The 11,757-nt window shown below is 40.6% G+C and overlaps 1 protein-coding gene across 1 annotated transcript; it reads right to left on the reverse strand.

Annotated features, from left to right (window-relative positions):
* Window positions 1–5,045: 5,045 nt before the first annotated feature.
* Window positions 5,046–7,855, reverse strand: LOC143212444 (uncharacterized). The gene is made up of 2 exons (XM_076431287.1): window positions 6,866–7,855; window positions 5,046–6,778 (listed from the first exon to the last, which is right to left on the reverse strand). The coding sequence occupies exons 1-2, from the start codon at window positions 6,985–6,987 to the stop codon at window positions 6,505–6,507; spliced, it is 396 nt and encodes a 131-aa protein (XP_076287402.1). The 5' UTR covers window positions 6,988–7,855; the 3' UTR covers window positions 5,046–6,504.
* Window positions 7,856–11,757: the final 3,902 nt, after the last annotated feature.

The following is an 11,757-nucleotide window of genomic DNA, read 5'->3' on the forward strand; positions in this document are numbered from 1 at the left end:
GTGAATTTGGAGTGCAAAACAATTATTATAGACATTTCACAATCTCTCAATGCAAAAGACAAAACGAAATGAAAGAAACGCAGAGAATCAAGAAGGACGCGCACACGCGACGCGATCGTGGAAATCCGAACAAGGGCTGGCGTAATGATCAAAGGTTCTCTATGAGCTGGAACCAAAAATCTACGGGTACGGTCTCGCAACACGAGTACGCCGAAGGAAAACAAAGCAAGGTTACAGTAAGCGAGAGGCGGTGTCCCCGGTGCGTAGAACACTCACACAAAAACATTCAGCCGTGTGATTAATTCGCAAAGGCCGCGGGGGCCAGGAACCGGTGCGGCGCGTCGCACAAAAGGATTCCGTAACGACGGAAGTGGTTCCTGTGATTAATTATAGAATGACTCGGCGATAGGATCGCGAGTTTGCGTCGGTCGTTTCGTAGGGATTCGCGCGGGGATGCAACGCGTGTATCTTCCACGGAGGAGAGCCACTTTTCTTCACGGGATGTATGTATGTATATGTATTTAATGTATGCGCAGTCATTCCTGATTCAGCAGAGCTCTGCGGCGCAGGATGAGTCATTCCCTCGTGCATTGACACTCGAGCTGGTAACGTAGGCACTTTACAGCCTCCGAACGAGAGCATCCCCTTCTCTATCTATCCATCTATCTCCTCTTCGTCTATCCATCTGACTGTCTCTCTTACTCCTATGGTTTTTCGATCCGTCTCGTTTCCACCCTCTATCAATTCGACGTGTTGCTGCGGCAACACCAGTGTCAGCAACATTACCAGCCCCTGCGCCGACGAGATAGAAATGTCAAGCCGGCTAACAAGGACGCCACTAACATATATACACTACCGGCCAAAAGTTTCGAATCACTTGCTGATTTTTGTAAAAATCGAATGATATCAAATATTAACTTGTTCAATAATATTTCGAAACAGATTTCAGCATTTTCTTATGTCCATAACGCTCTTGCATAATTTATACACCCAGTGTAAGACAATGTGCGGAATGCCCTTTTGCAGAGGGACATCTTTGGCAACTTCTACAAGAAGCATGGAAAAATATCAGCAACATCAGAAGCAAACCCTGAATATGTCAGGCTGTTATTAAAAATAAAGGCGGGTTTTTAATGAAAGTGCAATTTGAAAAATTGTAAAACATACTGCTCGTTGTTCTAAAGGTATTTCGTTCTTCTTATTAACACACCTACTGTTTCTCTGAATTTACGCCGTGATTCCAAACTTTTGGCCGTTAGTGTATATACAGTTCGCGTATAGTTCGCGCGAATGTCGGTCCTCGTTCCGCGAAATTAAAACCGGCCGAGCATATGTTAATGCGCTCTCTGTATTCTATCTCTTGCTCTCTCTCTAATAACGATTCACGGCCATCGTCGTTTCGCTTTGAATTCGTGCGAATCGATATATAGCAGAGATCGCGGCACACCGACCGGATGCCGGTCGTCACCCCTAACTTGCTGGCCACCCTAACCGCAAACCCGTGAACCGCCGTTTAGGCGATCTACGGACTTCGGGAATGGCGGTGGGAGATTGGAGGAAAATTTTTTGATTCGTTGGATACGCTGGGGACACCAAGATTGACGTTGATTGAGTGGATCAAGGAGAGTTAGAGTGAATTAGGGGACTCGATCAGGTAGATTGTAATAATTGTTTCGTTATTTCGGCCCAGTGTGTCAGTGTTTCGCTTAAAAATGCATAAAGACCATGATGAAACATCCGATACATTTCCCACAAAACGTTGATTGAGTAGATTAGAGGACTCGATCAGGTAGATGTAATAATTGTTTCATTATTTCGGCGCAGTGTGTCAGTGTTTTGCTTGAAAATTCATAAAGATCACGATGAAACTTCCGATACATTTCCCATAAAACGTTGATTGAGTGGATTAGAGGACTCGATCAGGTAGATGTAATAATTGTTTCATCATTTCGGCGCAGTGTGTCAGTGTTTCGCTTAAAAATGCATCAAGTCCACGAACAAAACTTTTGATAAATTTCCCGCGAAACCAATTTGCTCAATTGCCGAGTCGTCGTTGATTCCGACAACTTTCCCGGTGAACAAATCGCCGCCGTAAAATCCGCATCGCGGGCCGAAGTATTAAATCGCATGCAAAAGGAAAAAAAGTGGACGCGAACGGTGGGAGCCAGTAAATTCGCGACGCGCCGCGCGAATGCAAGCGTCGCGGCGCATTAGGCGGAATAATTTATGGCTGCGGGAATCGTAGTCACCGGCTAGAACGGATGACACACGTAAGACAAATGGCGGCGAAGCAAACCGCGACGGTAATCTCTCCGTGCGTTTGCCCGGTTGATCCTGCGGGATTCGCGTTCCACTGGTCCTGCTCGGCGATATCATCCCATTATGGTTCTCTCGCACGAGCTTCCCTGCGAATCGGTAAGCTCATCGTGTATTCACCGTGCGATTCCTTTGACTCGAGCCAGAACCGATTATCGATGCCGATCGACGCCGTTCGGGACATACGACCGATAAGCGAACGGTACCGAAATTAGTCGACGCCATGGAAACGGGAATTAATATCGAAGAACGATCGTGGAATACCAATACGACGCCCCGGGGCCGTCCGAGGATGACCAACAAGTGCCAAGGTCCGCGAAACTACGCCCGAGCTCCACTACCGATTCGACGGTTCTGTGGGCGAGATAATATTCCAGACGCGAGAACTCAATTTGGCAATAGTTTAGAATATATGGCCGAACTGTAATAGTTTATAATCTATGGCATGTGTTAACAAACGGAAGCAGTACCATTTTTATTTGTTCGATAGAAAGTCTGCTTCATAGATTTTTATCAGTTACCGATTTCTGTACATTTATGCAGGCTGTGGCCGGACGGGTGGTACAACCGAGCAGGGGCTGTACCACATGTAAAAATAAGTCGAAAAAAAGGAATAACATTTTTTCGTTTGGCAGCTCGTTTTCGAGAAAATCGAGTTTAAAGTTCCGCCAGGTTCGCGTGTTTTAGTATATGTGCAGGAAGTAGAATTAGTTGTTCATGGTCAGACGCGTCAAACGATTCCTATGCAGTAGGACGTGTATTTTCAAACCCGGTTTTCTTGAAAATTAAGCGTGAAACAAAAAGATGTTGTTCCTTTTTTTTTACTTATTTTTACATGTGTGATAGTATCACCCCATGCTCGGTTGTACCACACGTCCGGCCACAGCCTGTATATTAGTACTACAGCTGATCTTTATGCAAAATAAACATTTTCTACCAGAATTGTGCCACAAACTGAAGTGAAATAGCAATTAATTTTCTTTCTTGATACGTTTAGTGGGTTGAAAATAATATAACACTACTATTTTAAATTAAAACTACCCATTTTTGTCATAAACTCGAACTGTTTTAGTCTAACAAAGGTACCTTCTATTTTACGTTCTTTAATAAAGTTCCATTTTATTCTTCGTTAGCTGAATTCATTAATGGACAGAATAGGATTTTTCTGTAATCTTCCCTGTCTCTTTGCTTCCGAAACGCGAATTACATAATTTTGCATAATGTTTTAAAATTAAAAATTTATTGAATCATGCATAAAATGTGTAATACATTATTGCAACTGCAGTAGCTACATTCTTCGGAAACCGGCAAAAATATTTTTTATTGTTTCTTTTAGGTTTTTTTCGTAGGATTAAGGTTTATAAAATTCTATGCATATACTATGGAGGATTAAGTGCCATCATTGTGTAGACAAAATTGCAAATAGGAAGCGACAGCTTTGAACGTTTCTAGAGACGTCCTTCTACAGTATTCTCTTTTGTCTGACTACAGCTGTGTCTATTCTACTTAGAATTTCTATGATCATGAGCCATCATTCTACGCTACATATTTCAACATGGATCTTGCTACTAATCCATAAACTCTGCCATAAGCAATGTTGAAAGCCGTAAGATGGCGATGAACAAATTATTATTACAACAAATCTTGCGTTTCTTATTCTCTGCTTGTGTTTCCTTCCACGCATTATCGAGAAACGAGAAGGCGCATCCCGCAGCGCCCTTGCAATTCTGGAAAAGAGACTACCCGCTCAAGATATATTGGGTTGGCAAAAAAGCAATTTCGGTATTTTCAGGTGAAATAGAACCCAATTTTTTTATCCAAGCAATGAACTGTAATCGATAGAATATTTTCCATTTTGTTCGATGATCTTTTGCCATCTTTCTGGTAGCTTCACAAGATCCAAGTGTGATTTCAGGTTATCATCATTTCACCTGAAAGTACATAAATTACTTTCTTGCCAACTCAATAATAATAAAGACGGTCTCTTCGGAGGGGCTATCTCGTTATTTCCGAAATTCCGTGTTCTGGATAAGACTTGATTCGGTCCGGATCACTCTGAACAAGAAAGATGATCGGCTAAATGCGAGAAGAGACTTCTAATCTGTCATGATACCCTAGAAGATGATTCAGCAAAGGGAGGATTCACCGGTAAACAGCTACTTTCACTCGACAGCGTGTTCGACTACCGGAAGTGGCTATCGGGGTCGACGAAACTAAAATTGCTGATCGATTAAGGTTACCCCGCTGATTCACTAGCTTACAGACTGATCACCGAAGGGGTCCGAGGAGAAGGAGGAGAACACCGGTGAAACGTGGGTCTTCATAAATCAAAGGATTACGACGGGATTACTTGAGAACGAGACACGCGTTGTCCATGCGTGCGGGCCTTGGTCGATCCGAGACCACAAAAACGTCCGAACTGTTACTATTACAAAGGTCAATTTATACTTCCGTTCACATGGCTGAAGCAAGTGACGAATTTCTCACGCGATACACGTAAACAGCCTGAAAACATAATTTCTGTATATTTGCTGGCGATGCACAGTAATATCGAATATTAACTTTCATTTCGACTCGACACTTTGCAAACACTCGGCTTAATGAACAATCAATTTACGACTGTTTGTCCGGATCGCGGAATTTCTCCTATGTATCTGATTTTAAATCGTATTTATCCCTTCAAAGCGCAAAGATTAAATTCCGTACGATTTTTAATGCAGTCGAGCATTCCTACTAACAATTATTAAACCCTTTTATCGACACCTTGCATGAAATTCAACAGTTCTACAGATTTTTCAGTATATTACTGCACGTTTTATTAAAATTTCTTTTGAATTCTTAAATTTGGTTGAACCAGCGTTTTCCAAATATTTTAATAGATATAATAAAAATACTTTGTTTGCAAAAGCTCGAAATTGATTTTCAAAAGGGTGTATTTGACTTGCAAAAAGGATGTACAAATATTTTAATAGATATAATAATATAGACACGTTATATAGAGGGGTAATAAAAAGTTTTATTTATTCGTAGATATTATGGTATGAAAATTCTTTTTTCAGTAAAGAACTTTCGCCCAGGTTGGAAACCGCTGGACTAAACCTAATTTCGTTCAACATGGGGGTGTTGAAGGCCATCGATGAAGCTCCGGGGTACGTCCAATATTTTTATGGATGAAGGGGGACGCAGCCCCTCCCCCCCCTGGAAAACAGACATCACCTTTATTCATACATCCGTTGCCGAGTCGAATTCTTCCCCATGCAGATTAAATCACGTAGACTCGGTATCCGCGCGAAAGGTGCGCGCGAACGTGCGCCGATTTCCAAAGAAGTCTAGATCTCTATGGCAACTCGCGACTGCATATTGCGCGGCTTCTAAAACGGCCCGAAAACTTATTGGCCGTTTCGCGACTTACGTAAGCAATTTCGTTGGATCAAGAACCGCGATCGCGGATATGTTTCGTGGCTGGGATCGTCGGAACACTGATTCTACAATGGTCGCTCCATCTGCGATCTGTATCCCTAGTTTCGACTCGGTTTAACAAGTTTTATGTTGTTCATGCTTGAAGTCCAAAAGGATAAGACTGGACATGTCGTGTGTCCAAAACAATGTTTTAAAATTAAATTTTTCTTAACCCTAATCCATCCCTCGTGTCAATTTAACACAGTTTCACCGAAATAAGTTATACTGTTGTGTTATTTGTATGATAGGTAAATTTTTCCGAAACTTCGTGTCTTTTATTTTTCTAATGCGAAACACATAACCGAAAAACCTATAATAAGAAATCGATCTGTTATCACTGTGTCAATTTGATAATTTTTAATATACTATATTTAATATATACTTTGATAATTAATAGAACATATAATTTTTTATCACAGAAGTCTGCTGATCAATTTAAAAAGAAAGCAAGAGATAATATCAAATAGAATAGAATTTTTCATCATTCTTCTCTAAATATCCAACTTTCAATGTATTTATTGAATTGTACTAATATCTTCATTTTTGAGGTCCATCGGTATTTAGGAAGCAATGCTCGTATATAAACCAAGTATGGTTTATGTAGCATAAACAATACATGAACATATTAACATATTACATATTAATTCTCTTAGCAATACATAATAGTACATAATAGTAATTTAACTTACAACTAGTTTATATAGCTTCTACTTGGTAAACTTAATGAGATTAGATTTTAATTGCACATCGCTTAATAAAATCGAAGATAATTGACAGACCTTTAATATCGGGGCCATATAAGAAGCATTTTATGCAAGTCGGGAAGCAGTACTTGCAACGGAGAAGAGCTGATAGGAGTGTATCGCGTTCATCTTCATATTTTGGACATTGCCAAATGACGTGATCTAGATCTTGGGATTCAGCACCACACTCACAAGCACTGTCTACAATAATTTTCACTCTGGCTAACGAAGCGTTCAAATTATAATGGTTAGAACGGCATCTATTGACAAAAGTGACAAAGTTTCTAGGTAGGCTACTCCCATGAAACCATGATTTACCATCATCTTTATGGAAAAATTGAACGTACTCTTTACCCTTAAATAAACCTTGCTCTTTGATGAAGTTGTTAGTGGATTTCCTTGATTGGGTTTTAAAGTCGCTGACAAAGTCGGTAAATGGGGTTTTGATATCCAGAGAGAGCGTGGCCATTTCATTTGTCGCTTCTTTTGCAAGTAAGTCGACCTTTTCATTGCCAACAAGACAACTGTGGGATGGTACCTATATGAACTTAACAAAGTTTTGATTATTGTTGTTAGATACAAACGTAAAGTACTTATTTTTAATTTCGAAGAGATTTAATCACCCTCAAAGAGTCACTCGTTGATTAGATATCGATACCAGAAAGTTCATTTCAGGGAAAACGTCAGTGAATTCCTCGATCCTGACCACTGTGCGTCGGTGCAGCGCAGCGGGAGGAACGTCTTTGAGCGTCGAAAGTCTCGGACGTGGAGCTCGACGCCACGTTCTCTTGCACACGATCGCATTCGACTCCGGCCGTGTAATTGGGGGATACATTCTATTTTGCAATCTCCTCGGTAACTCCCAGTTGACGTCCGTTCGCTCGTTCTCGCCCGGTCCAACGGTAATTGCGCATATTCACCGGTTGCTCGGCAACCTCGGACGCTACTGGTATCCCGGGACCGGAATGACGAGCGAGCCCCGACTACGCAGACATGCAGCCTGCCAAGGCCGAAGACTAATTAAGCAGCTCGAATCCCATTGGTCAATTTACGAACTGCAGGAAGTAATACGAGGGTTTCCAAGGAACGGGAAAGACCGATTTCGATCATCTCGGTGTCTAAATTGGGGCTGCCAAACCGGTTCACCCTACTCACCTTAAACCCCATCGATACACCGATCCGTCGATGAACTACTAACTTTACGACATACATACGTTAGTACGTTTTTATAACGAATGTCCAGCTGCATCGATTGATGTATTAAAAAATACCTCATTCCATTTAAAAAAATGAAGGCGACCTTCATATCTCTAAAAAAAATTACATAAAAACAAAAACTTTTTGGTATCGTATGAGCCCCAATTTACCATTCAACTTTGTCCTTCAGACATTTGACGTATCTTTAAAAACAACAAAGATATTCAAGGTGGTCAAGTTAGGTGAAATACCATGTATAATTTCTCATCTATTGAAATGATTAAGGGAAAAAACAACATGCAATTTGGTTTCTATTTTTTGCAATCGATGCAGACAATTTTTATTTTGCATAAAGATCCGCAGTCTAGTAATTATTGTTCTGCGTTCGTAGGTGTAACAGTCTAAAGTTGTCAGCAATCGTCTGTTGCGAATTTTTATCCGCAAATTTGCTATTTAGACATTGTTGAAGACGTTGCTGAGCGAATGAGCGAATGGATGAAATGAAGTATATATTATTGTGTTACTGTTCAGAGTAGTAGTGGTATTTAAAATATTTGAAGAGATCTAATTATCGGAATCGGCCGTCTAACGTACACACAAGTAATACAGGAGTTAGGCGAACTGTCAGCCTGAGCAATGGAGAACTTATACAAGCAGATGTACACGGAGACAGGAGATGGATTGTCGAGAGTAAGTAATAGCGGCAATAAGTCATGGGAGGGGCTGATTGTCAGAGATATTGAATGACCGCTTCTCGATGCTGCTATAGTTTGCCGGAATTGAACGTACTTAACGATCCGCTGCTACTAGTACTACACCAATTACAACTTTGAATACGAATCGCAGCCTGTAATTACTTCTATAATGAAATTCTCCGTGTAACGAATCGTCTGGTTTTGAAATTGTGCGTTTTACAGAATCTCTTTTCAACAATCCAGCTGTTATCAGGTTAGTAAACCGTGCATTCCAGGAATTCCCGCGCGATGGAAAGAGGATATCGTGTTCGTCTAGAAGAGGCGGCATTCCTGCTTTTCCAACAGAGAAATATTAGTAGCAAGAAGTTAAGCCTGTAATGTATACTATAAAAGCTTTCCATTAAAGGGTACAGAAATAAAAAATGAAATTTTCCTTTGCCGCGACGCGGCGCGGCGCGCCCGTTTACACCTCCGGTAAATGAATACCTTAGAATACTCGGAAGGCAACGACGCGATTATTTGGCCGCGATGAATATTCTGTAAATTCTTTCGACCCCTCCGCTGTGCCACTTAATTAGCAAATATACGAGACGCGAATAAATCTTTCCGTAATATCTCTCCGTTTCAAAGCGAGCGCCGCTCGCATCGTTTTACAAAAATTCATATTTGATATAATTGAAATTCGTGGTTTATGTTCGAACGATTATATTAATATGAAAATCCAGGGGACAAAATTACGTCGAATTCTTTTATTATACAGATTTATTTTCAATTCATTACGAAATTCAATCATTTTCAATTTCGGGAGAATTTATTTCCGCATTTCTTCGTGTTCAGCATATTTCGAGTCCTGCTTCAACAGATGTGCCACTTAATTAGCGAACATACGAGACGCGAATAAATCTTTCAGTAGTATCGTTTTACAAACATTCATATCAAATAGAAACAAGTCCCTATATTCGAGCAATTATTAATATAAAAATCTAGGGGACAAAATTGCATTGAATTCTTCTATTATGCAGACTTATTTTCAATTCATTTTATATTTTCGAAATTTCACTTCCGCATTTCTTCGCGATTAGAATATCTCGGGTCCCGCTTCAGCAGAAAATCATAATTGTATTTTCTTGTTGAGGAACCGGAGTCTGTGGAAATATTCGACTGAAAACAGGTTTGAAAATTGCTGTGGAAACGCTTTTCTAACAAGTTGCTGGAAACTTCCATGGCAGAAGGAACGACGCGAAGTGGCCTCCTTACTGGTCCTGCGGATCTCAACTTCCTGGATGTTTTCGTTTGGGGACGTCTCGGAGAGCTTGTTTATGGAAGACCACTTGCTCGTATACTGGATCTCCGTTCATGGTGGTCGTACAATCCCCGAGTAGCCGAAGAACTTTGAAATTCGATTCAGTGCGACCGAACGACGGAGCCATTATTAATTATTTTTGCGACACTGGACATGGAAAATTGGATAGCGACGTTCACCGAGCATCCTGACATTCTCGAAACGTTTACACAGTAAAAATACTTCATCCATAATATAATTGAACCCCTTCTCCTACAATATTTCTAATTTCAATCATTTCCTTCAAACCAAAATAAAGTTCTACTCCGGTTTTGTCACCTAACGTTGCCATCTTGAATATCTTTGTTGTTTTTAAAGATACATCAAATGTCTGAAGGGCAAAGTTGAATGGTAAAATGGGGCTCATACGATACCAAAAAAATTTTTATTTTTATGTAATTTTTTTTTAGAGATATGTGAAGGTCACCTTCATTTTTTTAAATGGAATGTCCTATTTTTTATACCCTGTATAAGCATACAATAGATATAAATTTTATGCTTCGATAGATGAAATTTTCTTCTCGGAGTTTCAGCAAACAACGAAACAAATACTCGCAATGAAAATTCTATACGGAACGTGTATTAATTCATGACGTCGACGAAAACACGTCGAAAGCAGAAGAAGGAATGCAACGTTAATACGATTCGCTAATCAGACTCCTTTTAATCCTTCCGGCTTACCCGATGGCGTACGAGTCCGCCGTTTAAATCATCTCGTCGGTGTTCCATCGGCCGATAAATATTAATACGAGCATTTGTACCGATTGTAAAAATAAAACAGCCCCGCGAGCGCTGTAACGTCGTTTCACCCCATCCCCCTCCCTCCTGGTTGGCAACGCAATTAAATTGACCGATCCCGAACACGGGGCTTGCGAAGGGGTGGCCTGGAAAATATATCGGACCGCGAAGGGTTCAATCGCGTTAACCTTTCACGGGCCGGACTTTAAATTTCCTTCTCGGTTACGTTACCTTCCACGGGAGAAACGTCTCTGCCAACATACTAAGTCAACGCTGCTGGCACGACCGCGAATAACCGCGCGATTTTTAACCGTGCTGCTTGCCTAATCGTCGCAATTTATATCGCTTTTGTAGAGCTCTGCTCGCGGAATGTCCGTGGCAACGTAATTAGAACATTTTTGCAAAGCTCGTCTGCGTTCAAATATCTTTTCAAACATTCTATCAGATTCATCTAACCCTGAGTATTTTTGTTTGACCATTTGTTTTGAAAATTCATTGAAATTGAGTTACTATAAGTTACTTGTTCGACTTTCCCCTTTCCATTAAAAAACCTAAACGTTGTTCGATAATTACATAGCATATACATATTCAGGAACAGAAATTGTAGATCCGCCGGCAATTAAAACTGATTATAAGTGTTAATAGCACAGCTCGAGGAGCATAATTACCGCTCACCGATTTAATATCAGTTCCCCCACTTTATCACTGATCTCGACGTGAAAAAGTGCTCGTGGAAACTTTCCCCCGGCCATCAGCCACTCGAACAACCATGATTTCCCAGGAATTAATAGTTGTTATACTGTTAATTAACCCCTTGAACATGGAAATAACCGTAATTCCGTCTCCGTTGCATAAAATCAATGATTAATTGGGCATTACGGTCACGACAGGAGGTAACCAACCCTTCAAGGTCCACAGAGTCCTACACTGAACCCTTAGAACTGAAAATCCACAAACCTCGAGAACGATTTACCAAAAAACAAAACAGAGGAAAAAGGGGTAAGAAGAAATAGGATCCGTTAAGATAAATCGGTTGTGAGTATATCAGGAAGGAATATCAACCTGCTCGTTAAATCGACGACAAAAAGCGTCCCCTCACGATTCCCTCGCAGTCTTCGAGGTTAGGGGATGGGAAAAGGGGTAGCAAGAACAGAAAAAAGCTGAACGATGTGCCATAATCTTCTGGCTGGTATGAACTATATATTTTCCGATTTTCCGACTCGAACTAAATGCTGAAAAGAATTAGAAGCACGCTTTATCATCCCAT

This window comes from Lasioglossum baleicum, chromosome 9 (assembly GCF_051020765.1).
Source record: "Lasioglossum baleicum chromosome 9, iyLasBale1, whole genome shotgun sequence".
In the NCBI taxonomy this organism is placed as follows: Eukaryota; Metazoa; Arthropoda; class Insecta; order Hymenoptera; family Halictidae; genus Lasioglossum; species Lasioglossum baleicum.

Coding starts and splice junctions, on each gene's coding strand:
- LOC143212444 (XM_076431287.1), bottom strand. CDS start 6,987: ATGGCCACGCTCTCTCTGGATATCAAAACCCCATTTACCGACTTTGTC. Junction 6,779..6,865: donor GGTTTATTTAAGGGTAAAGA/GTACGTTCAATT, acceptor TTTTGTCAATAG/ATGCCGTTCTAACCATTATA.